Source organism: Salmo salar, chromosome 20 (assembly GCF_965601325.2).
Source record: "Salmo salar chromosome 20, fSalSal1, whole genome shotgun sequence".
Lineage (NCBI taxonomy): Eukaryota > Metazoa > Chordata > Actinopteri > Salmoniformes > Salmonidae > Salmo > Salmo salar.
This window is the reverse complement of record NC_138310.1, coordinates 73,179,210-73,191,705: the sequence shown is the minus strand read 5'-3', so window position 1 is coordinate 73,191,705 and position 12,496 is coordinate 73,179,210. Positions and strand designations below refer to the sequence as shown.

Sequence of the window (12,496 nt, the reverse complement as noted above, 5' to 3'; positions counted from 1 at the left end):
AGGGAGGTGAGATTGTAGTAGATACAGAGGGATGGGATAGGGTAGTAGGGAGGAGAGACTGTAGTAGATACAGAGGGATGGGATAGGAGGGAGGAGAGACTGTAGTAGATACAGAGGGATAGGGTAGGAGGGAGGAGAGACTGTAGTAGATACAGAGGGATGGGATAGGGTAGGAGGGAGGAGAGACTGTAGTGGATACAGAGGGATGGGATAGGGTAGGAGGGAGGAGAGACTGTAGTAGATACAGAGGGATAGGGTAGGGGGGAGGAGAGACTGTAGTGGATACAGAGGGATAGGGTAGGAGGGAGTAGAGACTGCAGTAGATACAGAGGGATGGGATAGGAGGGAGGAGAGACTGTAGTAGATACAGAGGGATGGGATAGGAGGGAGGATAGACTGTAGTAGATACAGAGGGATAGGGTAGGGGGGAGGAGAGACTGTAGAGGATACAGAGGGATAGGGTAGGAGGGAGTAGAGACTGCAGTAGATACAGAGGGATGGGATAGGAGGGAGGAGAGACTGTAGTAGATACAGAGGGATAGGGTAGGAGGGAGGATAGACTGTAGTAGATACAGAGGGATGGGATAGGGTAGGAGGGAGGATATACTGTAGTAGATACAGAGGGATGGGATAGGGTAGTAGGGAGGCGAGACTGTAGTAGATACAGAGGGATGGGGTAGGGGGAAGGAGTGACTGTAGTGGATACAGAGGGAAGGGATAGGGTAGGAGGGAGGAGAGACTGTAGTAGATAAAGAGGGATAGGGTAGGAGGGAGGAGAGACTGTAGTGGATACAGAGGGATAGGGTAGGAGGGAGGAGAGACTGTAGTGGATACAGAGGGATAGGGTAGTAGGGAGGAAAGACTGTAGTGGATATAGAGGGATAGGGTAGGAGGGAGGAGAGACTGTAGTGGATACAGAGGGATAGGGTAGGAGGGAGGAGAGACTGTAGTGGATACAGAGGGATAGGGTAGGAGGGAGGAAAGACTGTAGTGGATACAGAGGGATAGGATAGGGTAGGAGGGAGGGAGGAAAGACTGTAATAGATACAGAGGGATAGGATAGGAGGGAGGAGAGACTGTAGTAGATACAGAGGGATGGGATAGGAGGGAGGATAGACTGTAGTGGATACAGAGGGATAGGATAGGAGGGAGGAGAGACTGTAGTGGATACAGAGGGATAGGGTAGGAGGGAGTAGAGACTGCAGTAGATACAGAGGGATGGGATAGGAGGGAGGAGAGACTGTAGTAGATACAGAGGGATGGGATAGGAGGGAGGATAGACTGTAGTAGATACAGAGGGATAGGGTAGGGGGGAGGAGAGACTGTAGAGGATACAGAGGGATAGGGTAGGAGGGAGTAGAGACTGCAGTAGATACAGAGGGATGGGATAGGAGGGAGGAGAGACTGTAGTAGATACAGAGGGATAGGGTAGGAGGGAGGATAGACTGTAGTAGATACAGAGGGATGGGATAGGGTAGGAGGGAGGATATACTGTAGTAGATACAGAGGGATGGGATAGGGTAGTAGGGAGGCGAGACTGTAGTAGATACAGAGGGATGGGGTAGGGGGAAGGAGTGACTGTAGTGGATACAGAGGGAAGGGATAGGGTAGGAGGGAGGAGAGACTGTAGTAGATAAAGAGGGATAGGGTAGGAGGGAGGAGAGACTGTAGTGGATACAGAGGGATAGGGTAGGAGGGAGGAGAGACTGTAGTGGATACAGAGGGATAGGGTAGTAGGGAGGAAAGACTGTAGTGGATATAGAGGGATAGGGTAGGAGGGAGGAGAGACTGTAGTGGATACAGAGGGATAGGGTAGGAGGGAGGAGAGACTGTAGTGGATACAGAGGGATAGGGTAGGAGGGAGGAAAGACTGTAGTGGATACAGAGGGATAGGATAGGGTAGGAGGGAGGGAGGAAAGACTGTAATAGATACAGAGGGATAGGATAGGAGGGAGGAGAGACTGTAGTAGATACAGAGGGATGGGATAGGAGGGAGGATAGACTGTAGTGGATACAGAGGGATAGGATAGGAGGGAGGAGAGACTGTAGTAGATACAGAGGGATAGGGTAGGAGGGAGGATAGACTGTAGTGGATACAGAGGGATAGGGTAGTAGGGAGGAGAGACTGTAGTAGATACAGAGGGATGGGATAGGAGTGAGGAGAGACTGTAGTGGATACAGAGGGATGGGATAGGGTAGGAGGGAGGAGAGACTGTAGTAGATACAGAGGGATAGGGTAGGAGGGAGGAGAGACTGTAGTAGATACAGAGGGATAGGGTAGAAGGGAAGAGAGACTGTAGTAGATACAGAGGGATAGGGTAGTAGGGAGGAGAGACTAGTAGATACAGAGGGAAGGGGTAGGGGGAAGGAGTGACTGTAGTAGATACAGAGGGATAGGGTAGAAGGGAAGAGAGACTGTAGTAGATACAGAGGGATAGGGTAGAAGGGAAGAGAGACTGTAGTGCATACAGAGGGATAGGGTAGTAGGGAGGAGAGACTAGTAGATACAGAGGGAAGGGGTAGGGGGAAGGAGTGACTGTAGTGGATACAGAGGGAAGGGATAGGGTAGGAGGGAGGAGAGACTGTAGTGGATACAGAGGGATGGGATAGGGTAGTAGGGAGGCGAGACTGTAGTAGATACAGAGGGATGGGGTAGGGGGAAGGAGTGACTGTAGTGGATACAGAGGGAAGGGATAGGGTAGGAGGGAGGAGAGACTGTAGTAGATAAAGAGGGATAGGGTAGGAGGGAGGAGAGACTGTAGTGGATACAGAGGGATAGGGTAGGAGGGAGGAGAGACTGTAGTGGATACAGAGGGATAGGGTAGTAGGGAGGAAAGACTGTAGTGGATATAGAGGGATAGGGTAGGAGGGAGGAGAGACTGTAGTGGATACAGAGGGATAGGGTAGGAGGGAGGAGAGACTGTAGTGGATACAGAGGGATAGGGTAGGAGGGAGGAAAGACTGTAGTGGATACAGAGGGATAGGATAGGGTAGGAGGGAGGAAAGACTGTAATAGATACAGAGGGATAGGATAGGAGGGAGGAGAGACTGTAGTAGATACAGAGGGATGGGATAGGAGGGAGGATAGACTGTAGTGGATACAGAGGGATAGGATAGGAGGGAGGAGAGACTGTAGTAGATACAGAGGGATAGGGTAGGAGGGAGGATAGACTGTAGTGGATACAGAGGGATAGGGTAGTAGGGAGGAGAGACTGTAGTAGATACAGAGGGATGGGATAGGAGTGAGGAGAGACTGTAGTGGATACAGAGGGATGGGATAGGGTAGGAGGGAGGAGAGACTGTAGTAGATACAGAGGGATAGGGTAGGAGGGAGGAGAGACTGTAGTAGATACAGAGGGATAGGGTAGAAGGGAAGAGAGACTGTAGTAGATACAGAGGGATAGGGTAGTAGGGAGGAGAGACTAGTAGATACAGAGGGATAGGGTGGGAGGGAGGAGAGACTGTAGTGGATACAGAGGGATGGGATAGGGTAGGGGGGAGGAGAGACTGTAGTAGATACAGAGGGATAGGGTAGGAGGGAGGAGAGACTGTAGTAGATACAGAGGGATAGGGTAGGAGGGAAGACAGACTGTAGTAGATACAGAGGGATAGGGTAGGAGGGAGGAGAGACTGTAGTAGATACAGAGGGATAGGATAGGGGGAGGAGAGACTGTAGTAGATACAGAGGGATGGGATAGGAGGGAGGAGAGACTGTAGTGGATACAGAGGGATGGGATAGGAGGGAGGAGAGACTGTAGTAGATACAGAGGGATAGGATAGGGGGAGGAGAGACTGTAGTAGATACAGAGGGATAGGGTAGGACGGAGGAAAGACTGTAGTGGATACAGAGGGATGGGATAGGGTAGGAGGGAGGAGAGACTGTAGTAGATACAGAGGGATGGGATAGGGGGAGTAGAGACTGTAGTGGATACTCAGGGATGGGGTAGGAGGGAGGAGAGACTGTAGTGGATACAGAGGGATGGGATAGGGGGAGGAGAGACTGTAGTGGATACAGAGGGATGGGATAGGGGGAGGAGAGACTGTAGTGCATACAGAGGGATGGGGTAGGAGGGAGGAGAGACTGTAGTGGATACAGAGGGATGGGGTAGGAGGGAGGAGAGACTGTAGTGGATACAGAGGGATGGGATAGGGTAGAAGGGAGGAGAGACTGTAGTGGATACAGAGGGATGGGATAGGAGGGAGGAGAGACTGCAGTAGATACAGAGGGATGGGATAGGGTAGGAGGGAGGAGAGACTGTAGTAGATACAGAGGGATAGGGTAGGAGGGAGGAGAGACTGTAGTAGATACAGAGGGATAGGGTAGGATGGAGGAGAGACTGCAGTAGATACAGAGGGATGGGATAGGGTAGGAGGGAGGAGAGACTGTAGTGGATACAGAGGGATGGGATAGGGTAGGAGGGAGGAGAGACTGTAGTAGATACAGAGGGATAGGGTAGGAGGGAGGAGAGACTGTAGTAGATACAGAGGGATAGGATAGGGGGGAGGAGAGACTGTAGTAGATACAGAGGGATAGGGTAGGAGGGAGGAGAGACTGCAGTAGATACAGAGGGATGGGATAGGGTAGGAGGGAGGGAGGAGAGACTGTAGTGGATACAGAGGGATGGGATAGGGTAGGAGGGAGGAGAGACTGTAGTGGATACAGAGGGATGGGATAGGGTAGGAGGGAGGAAAGACTGTAGTAGATACAGAGGGATAGGGTAGGGGGGAGGAGAGACTGTAGTGGATACAGAGGGATGGGGTAGGGGGGAGGAGAGACTGTAGTGGATACAGAGAGAAGGGGTACGGGGGAGGAGAGACTGTAGTGGATACAGAGGGATGGGATAGGGTAGGAGGGAGGAAAGACTGTAGTAGATACAGAGGGATGGGGTAGGGGGGAGGAGAGACTGTAGTGGATACAGAGAGAAGGGGTACGGGGGAGGAGAGACTAGTGGATACAGAAGGATGGGGTAGGGGGGAGGAGAGACTGTAGTGGATACAGAGGGATGGGGTAGGGGGGAGGAGAGACTGTAGTGGATACAGAGAGAAGGGGTACGGGGGAGGAGAGACTAGTGGATACAGAAGGATGGGGTAGGGGGGAGGAGAGACTGTAGTGGATACAGAGGGATGGGGTAGGGGGGAGGAGAGACTAGTGGATACAGAGAGAAGGGGTACGGGGGAGGAGAGACTAGTGGATACAGAAGGATGGGGTAGGGGGGAGGAGAGACTGTAGTGGATACAGAGAGAAGGGGTACGGGGGAGGAGAGACTAGTGGATACAGAAGGATGGGGTAGGGGGGAGGAGAGACTGTAGTGGATACAGAGAGAAGGGGTACGGGGGAGGAGAGACTAGTGGATACAGAAGGATGGGGTAGGGGGGAGGAGAGACTGTAGTGGATACAGAGAGAAGGGGTACGGGGGAGGAGAGACTAGTGGATACAGAAGGATGGGGTAGGGGGGAGGAGAGACTGTAGTGGATACAAAGGGATGGGGATGAAGAGAGAGTAAATGGGAGACAGCAGAGTTCTGAAAATCATGGAAATTTCCATTAGTTGTCCCCAATGCAGTAAAAAACTGCAGTCAGCAGTGATCCATTGCCCAGCATAACTCTTAGTTCCGTGTTGTCATCCCTTAGAGATCGGAGAGAGAGCAAGGCCCTGACAGGGCTACTATGGTTTGGTTAGGTTACCATGGTAACAGATGGGGAGCATTCAGCATAACAGTGCCACTGCGTATTATACAGTGGTCAGTCACTGCAGCTTGGGATGACAATGTGTTGTGTGCTTGTGTCTGCTTTCCAGTGTGGGACTACAGCACAGGGCGAGTTGGAGGACCGCTCGTTTGTTCTGAAATCAAGCTCAAGGATTGGGTGGAGGGTGAGTGACACAGAAAGACAGGGAGGAGGCCCCTGGGTCTCTTTATCCACACACACACACTTATGAAAACAATGTCATATAGTTTACTGATCCATCCCGCATTATTTACACACACGCCCTAGTCAGTGTGAGAGATGGACAGCGTTTTACGGGAAAAATCCCTCTTTCATATTTCAACTGCACCATGACCTTGTAAGGAAGTCATTCAGAACACAACTCTTTCCTCGGTACAGTTTTCCATCATACAGTGCCTTCAGAAAGTATTCACACCCCTTCAATTACAAGGTGGGATTAAAATGTATTTGTCATTTTTTTGTCAACAATCTACGCAAAATACTCTAATGTCAAAGTGGAAATTTGATTACATAGATATTCAAACCCCTGAGTCAATACATGTTAGAATCACCTTTCTGCGTAAGTCTCTAAGAACTTTGTACACCTGGATTGTACAATATTTGCACATTATTCTTTTAAAAAGTTGGTTGTTGATAATTGCTAGACAGCCATTTTTAAGTCTTGCCATAGATTTAAGTCAAAACTGTAAATAGGCCACTCAGGAACATTCAATGGTGTTTGGGTAAGCAACTCCAGTGTATATTTGGCCTTGTGTTTTATGTTATTGTCCTGCTAAAATGTGAATTTCTCTCCCAGTGTCAGTTGGAAAGCAGACTGAACCCGGTTTTCCTCTAGGATATTGCCTGTGCTTAGCGCTATTCCATTTATTTTTATCCTAAAAAACTCCCTATCCCTTGAGAATGACAAGCATACCCATAACATGATGCAGCCACCACCATGCTTGAAAATATGAATAGTGGTACTCAGTGTTGTGTTGTGTTGGATTTGCCCCAAACATAATGTCTTTGACACATTATTACTTAAGTGCCTTTTTGCAAACAGAATGCATACAGAGAGGAGGTAGTCATTCAAAAATCATGTTAAACGCTATTATTGCACACAGAGAGTCCATGCAACTTATTATGTGACTTGTTATGCACATTTTTACTCCATAACTTATTTATGCCTGCCATAACAAAGGGGTTGAATACTTATTGACTCAAGACATTTCAGCTTTTCATTTTTAATTAATTCGTACAAATGTAAAAAAAAATGTCCACTTTGACATTATGGGGTATTGTGTGTAGGCCAGTGACACAACATCAATTTTATCTGTTTAAATCCAAATTCAAGCTGTAACACAACAAAATGTGGAATAAGTCAAAGGTGTGAATACTTTCTGAAGCGACTGTACATGGTCTATTCTGTGCTAATCGTTTTATCTAATCTAGTTTATTCTATCCTAGTTTGGACCACAGAAAAAGGACATGCTGTCTGTATTTTATCCACTCTGTGTTTCCTCTGTATTAACAGTACACTGTACTCTCTATATTTCTGTGTCCATCTACTCTGCTGATATCTATTGGTCTTTATTTCCTTCCCTGCTATGTCCTCCAGGTGGCTACCACAGCACAGACACGCCCAACCCACAAGGTGAGATCCTGATTGGCGGGCCCAACGTTACCATGGGTTACTACAAGAATGAGGCCAAGAACCAGGACTTCTTTGTGGACGACAACGGCCAGCGCTGGTTCTGTACGGGAGACATAGGAGAGGTCCATCCTGATGGATGCCTCAAGATCATTGGTGAGGAGCAGGGCTAACACCTCTAACTGAATGTCCTCATTCTCAGTTTCTGAATAAAGAGACATCTACTCTATTCCAAAGTGTTCCCGTTCACCATGGTTATGCACCCAAGTTCATATTTGCTAAGATAAACATTTACTTTTGGGCATGTCCATCAAAGGAGGCTGGTGGGAGGAGCTATAAGAGGATGGGCTCATTGTAATGGCTGGAATGGAATCAATGCAACGGAGTCAAACACATTGTGTTTGATGTGTTTGGCACCATTCCATTGATTCCATTCCAGCCATTATAATAAGCCCGTCCTCCTCTAGCTCCTCCCACCAGCCTCCTCTGATGTCCATATACAGTACCATGTAAAAAAACATCCCTGATACCACCTACGTCACCACACCGCATCAACGTCATGCCAAAACCACTGAAACCCCCTATGCCCCTACGTTCATTTATCAGTCTAGCAGGACAGCTCCCAAGAACAACTATTTCTCAATTCCACCTCACTTCTCAGAATTCCTCTTGAGTTGTGTTTACTTTAGACTGACAGAAATCCTAATGCTCTCTGTTGTCTATATCTGTCTGTAAAGATTTGCTGTGCAATGGAAAATGTGCTTTTTCTCCTCCAGTTCTCCCCCACCCCCCCCCCCACACACACACACATACAGTGTGACAGTGTGTCCCTGTGTCTACAGATCGTAAGAAGGACCTGGTTAAGCTCCAGGCAGGAGAGTATGTGTCTCTGGGGAAGGTGGAGGCCATGCTGAAGAACTGCCCCCTTATAGACAACATCTGTGCCTACGCCAACAGGTGTGTGTGTGTGTATGAATCAGTCTATGTAAAAAAACAGAGACATGGTGGTGTCTTCTTAACCGTTATCTCTCTTCAGTGAAGAGATGTACGTGATTGGCTTTGTGGTGCCCAATCAGAAGCATCTGCTGTCGCTAGCGGAGCAGTATTGTATCCGGGGCTCGTGGGAGGAGCTGTGTAACAACGCTGCCATGGAGGGGGTGGTCCTGCAGGTCATCACTGAGGCTGCCCTATCAGGTGAGAGGTCAAAGGTCATCACACCTTGGAGAGAGAGGAGAGGGCAGTTATGCAGCCGATGGAAGTGGTAGTAGTAGATACACGCTAAAGTCCGTTTGAAGCTCTACTTTTGTCATCCATTCCTTTTGGTGATTTCTTCGGTTTCACCTCTGACTGGAGTTGTGATGTATTTCTTCTTCTTGTCTGCCTGTGCAGCCCAGCTGGAGCGGTTTGAGATCCCCCGTAAGATCCGTCTGAGCCCCGACCCCTGGACCCCCGAGACGGGCCTGGTGACCGACGCCTTCAAGCTCAAACGCCAGCAGCTGAAGAGTAAGTACCAGGATGACATCGAGAGAATGTATGGCGGGAAGTAGGACCAGACCAGAACCTCTCCAAGCACAGATCCAGCATCTGCCTCAAGCCTCCAAGCTTTTAGCTCCATCCTTCTATCCCCACCAGACCCCCATCCCGGACGAGCCCCCAGAAGCACTCAATTTACTTGAATCTACTTTATTCTAATGAGACCAAAAAAGATAGACAGAGAGAGAGATAGAGGGAGAGAAATAGATAGAGAAACAGATTGAGAAAGATAGAGGGAGAGAAATAGATAGAGAAACAGATTGAGAAAGATAGAGGGAGAGAAATAGCAATATCAAAGAGAGGAGGCTGTGTTGGAATATTTCTACTGTTCATTCGATGAAATGGCTTTGCTTAAAAATTCTAATCAATAGACAATAAATAAAGCCCTGAAGACTGTTAGAGAGAAGGATTAGTTAGGAGAGAGTAAGTAAAGGGTGTTGTTGGAACACCCTAATATCTCCATGTTCATTCCACTTCTTGCCCATGTTCATTCCACTTCTTGCCCATGTTCATTCCACTGCTTGCCCATGTTCATTCCACTTCTTGCCCATGTTCATTCCACTTCTTGCCCATGTTCATTCCACTTCTTTCCCATGTTCATTCCACTGCTTGCCCATGTTCATTCCACTGCTTGCCCATGTTCATTCCACTTCTTGCCCATGTTCATTCCACTTCTTTCCCATGTTCATTCCACTGATTGCCCATGTTCATTCCACTGCTTGCCCATGTTCATTCCACTTCTTGCCCATGTTCATTCCACTTCTTGCCCATGTTCATTCCACTTCTTGCCCATGTTCATTCCACTTCTTGCCCATGTTCATTCCACTTCTTGCCCATGTTCATTCCACTTCTTGCCCATGTTCATTCCACTTCTTCCCCATGTTCATTCCACTTCTTGCCCTCTTTGGAGATGGTTTTCCTCCAGATGTGAGTTATGAGACAGGACAGATAAGGTCATGTTGCCTGTTGATCTCTCTCTCTATCTGTGTGTGTGCGTGCGTGCGCGCGACAAGGACAAGAACTGGAGGAGAAACAGCACATTTTCCGTTGCCTGTTGAGCTCATGTCTGGTAGTGGTCCCGTGTGGCTTCGTTGGTACAGCATGGCATATGCCTGGGTTGTGGGTTTGATTCCAACGGGGGACCAGTACCAATGAAAATGTATGCACTCACTACTGTAAGTTGCTCTGGATAAAATCGTCTGCTAAATGACTAGTGAGTGTTGTTGACCGTTATTGAAGCACAAGCTCAGGTTAGTTGGAAAACATTGTTTTAACACCAATGCTCTTCTGTCTGAGGGTGTCAGGAATGCTAAGCCATGAGAGCCTGTAGAGTGTAAGTACCATTAACATTGCAATTAATAGCTGTTATATAATTATTCGTTTTTCTCCTTTAATTATGTGATTCTGTCCACATTAGTCTAGAGTCCTCATTGGCTGATTCTCTCTACAAGTTCCAAATCCAGGGCTCCTCTTTGGCTAATTCTCAGCCCTGTTCCTGAAGCCAGGTTTTTCCATTGCTTATTCTCTGGTTTATTTCAGAACCTAGTTCTGCCCGGAGACTAGTCTTATTTCCTGCAGGACAGGAAGCAACTAGCTGTCGTCGTTTCTTTTTGTTGTGGTTGTTCTGTTTTGTTGATCCTGTTTCTCCTGCTTAGTGAGGCTTTAGCACTGTGATTTCTATTAGATTCCCATCTGCCCATCTGATCCTACAGGCACAAAGTCAACAGAAGGTTCAGAGAGACTAAGATAATGACTTTATTGTGCCCATGGGGAAATGTGTGTTGTGGCTAGGGCAGGGAAATGTTGAGTCTCTGCACCTAGAATAAAAACCTTTCGCGGTGAATATACACGACATGGACAAAAGTATGTGGACACCTGCTCGTCGAACATCTCTTTCCAAAATCATGGGCATTAATATGGAGTTGGTCCCCCCCTTTGCTGCTATAACAGCCTCCATTCTTCTGGGAAGGCTTTCCACTAGATGTTGGAACATTGCTGCGGGGACTTGCTTCCATTCAGCCACAAGAGCATTACTGAGGTTGGAACTGATGTTGGGCGATTAGGCCTAGCTAGTAGTCGGCATTCCAATTCACCACAATGGTGTTCAATGGGGTTGAGGTCAGGGCTCTGTGCAGGCCAGTCAAGTTCTTCCACATCAATCTTGACAAAACATTTCTGTATTGACCTCGCTTTGTGCAGGGGGGCATCGTCATGCTGAAACAGGAAAGGGCCTTCCCCAAACTGTTGCCACAAAGTTGGAACCACAGAATTGTCTAGAATGTCATTGTATGCTGTAGCGTTAAGATTTCCCTTCACTGAAACTAAGGGGCCTAGCCCGAACCATGAAAAACAGCCCCAGACCATTATTCCTCCTCCACCATTGGCAACTCTAGCAGGCCAGATATTTGACGAACTGTCTTGTAGGAAAGGTGGCATCCCTATCACGGTGCCATGTTGAAAATCACTGAGCTGGGCCATGCTACTGCCAATGTTTGTCTATGGAGATTGCATGGCTGTGTGCTCAATTTTATACACCTGTCAGCAACGGATGTGGCTGAAATAGCCAAATCCACTAATTTGAAGGGTTGACAACATACTTTTGGCCATGTAGTGTATGTATTTCAGAACTCTTCCCTTGCCATTTCTGTCATTAATACAATTGTTATTATTTATGGTAATGCAAATTAATAATACTCTTGTCATAAACTCATAATGTTTGTAAGAAATATGTAGATTGGTGAATAACATTTTCTTTCAGTGGTAGAAAACATATTTGTACTCTGTTATAGGTGTGCACTTACGTAAACCACACATTCACTAATGTAACACTGTTGTTCTAGAACCACTGCCATGCTTGGAGTAAACAGTATGCCATATGATAATATAACATTTGGACCAAACTAAGATGGGATTACTTGGCCGACGGCAAGAAAAGATGCACACAAAACACTTCCATACAACAGTTGAGAATTTAAAGATTTTAGCTAAGAGCTCAGCATTTGTGTGTGTGTGTGTGTGTGTGTGTGTGTGTGTGTGTGTGTGTGTGTGTGTGTGTGTGTGTGTGTGTGTGTGTGTGTGTGTGTGTGTGTGTGTGTGTGTGTGTGTGTGTGTGTTCTCACACTTGAAAAAGCCATTCCTTGTACGTTGTTGAATGTGATACACCACAGCAAAAGATGGCCTCAAGCTTTCCTAAATGGTACAAACATTGCTCTGTAGAACATCATTCCACACATGACACCTGTTGCCTTTTCTTGTGATTTCAAGTGGATAACTACATATAGGAAATATTTTAATAACAATGCTGTACACAGTAATGAAATATATAGTTTCTTGACAGTATGTGTTACTGTAACCCAGAATAACATGCATTTCTGATATTTTCCTGTATACTGTACACACAGTATATGAGGGGCAGTGATCACTGAAAAAGGAATATGTTAAATCTATTGAATCTATTGATAGACCCGTTTTGGAAATCCTCTCCCTGTTTGTCTGGGGAATCTGCCTTGTAACATAAGTGCATCAATTGTATTTATTAGTAATTTGCCTTGGAATTGATTACATGAAGAAATAAATAAAGATTGTGTTTGGTCTATCAGAGCTGTC

At 47.1% G+C, this 12,496-nt stretch overlaps 1 protein-coding gene across 2 annotated transcripts in view; it reads left to right on the top strand.

Annotated features, from left to right (window-relative positions):
* Positions 1 to 12,488, top strand: part of LOC106581311 (fatty acid CoA ligase Acsl3) — a 120,194-nt gene extending 107,706 nt beyond the window's left edge. For both annotated transcript variants that reach the window (XM_045703936.2, XM_045703935.2), the window contains 5 exons: positions 5,798 to 5,872; positions 7,325 to 7,513; positions 8,200 to 8,314; positions 8,394 to 8,551; positions 8,747 to 12,488. In XM_045703936.2, the coding sequence (XP_045559892.1) occupies positions 5,798 to 5,872; positions 7,325 to 7,513; positions 8,200 to 8,314; positions 8,394 to 8,551; positions 8,747 to 8,904 (695 nt within the window). In that variant the 3' untranslated portion in view covers positions 8,905 to 12,488. The remainder of the gene's footprint in view (positions 1 to 5,797; positions 5,873 to 7,324; positions 7,514 to 8,199; positions 8,315 to 8,393; positions 8,552 to 8,746) is intronic.
* The last annotated feature ends 8 nt before the right edge of the window (positions 12,489 to 12,496 follow it).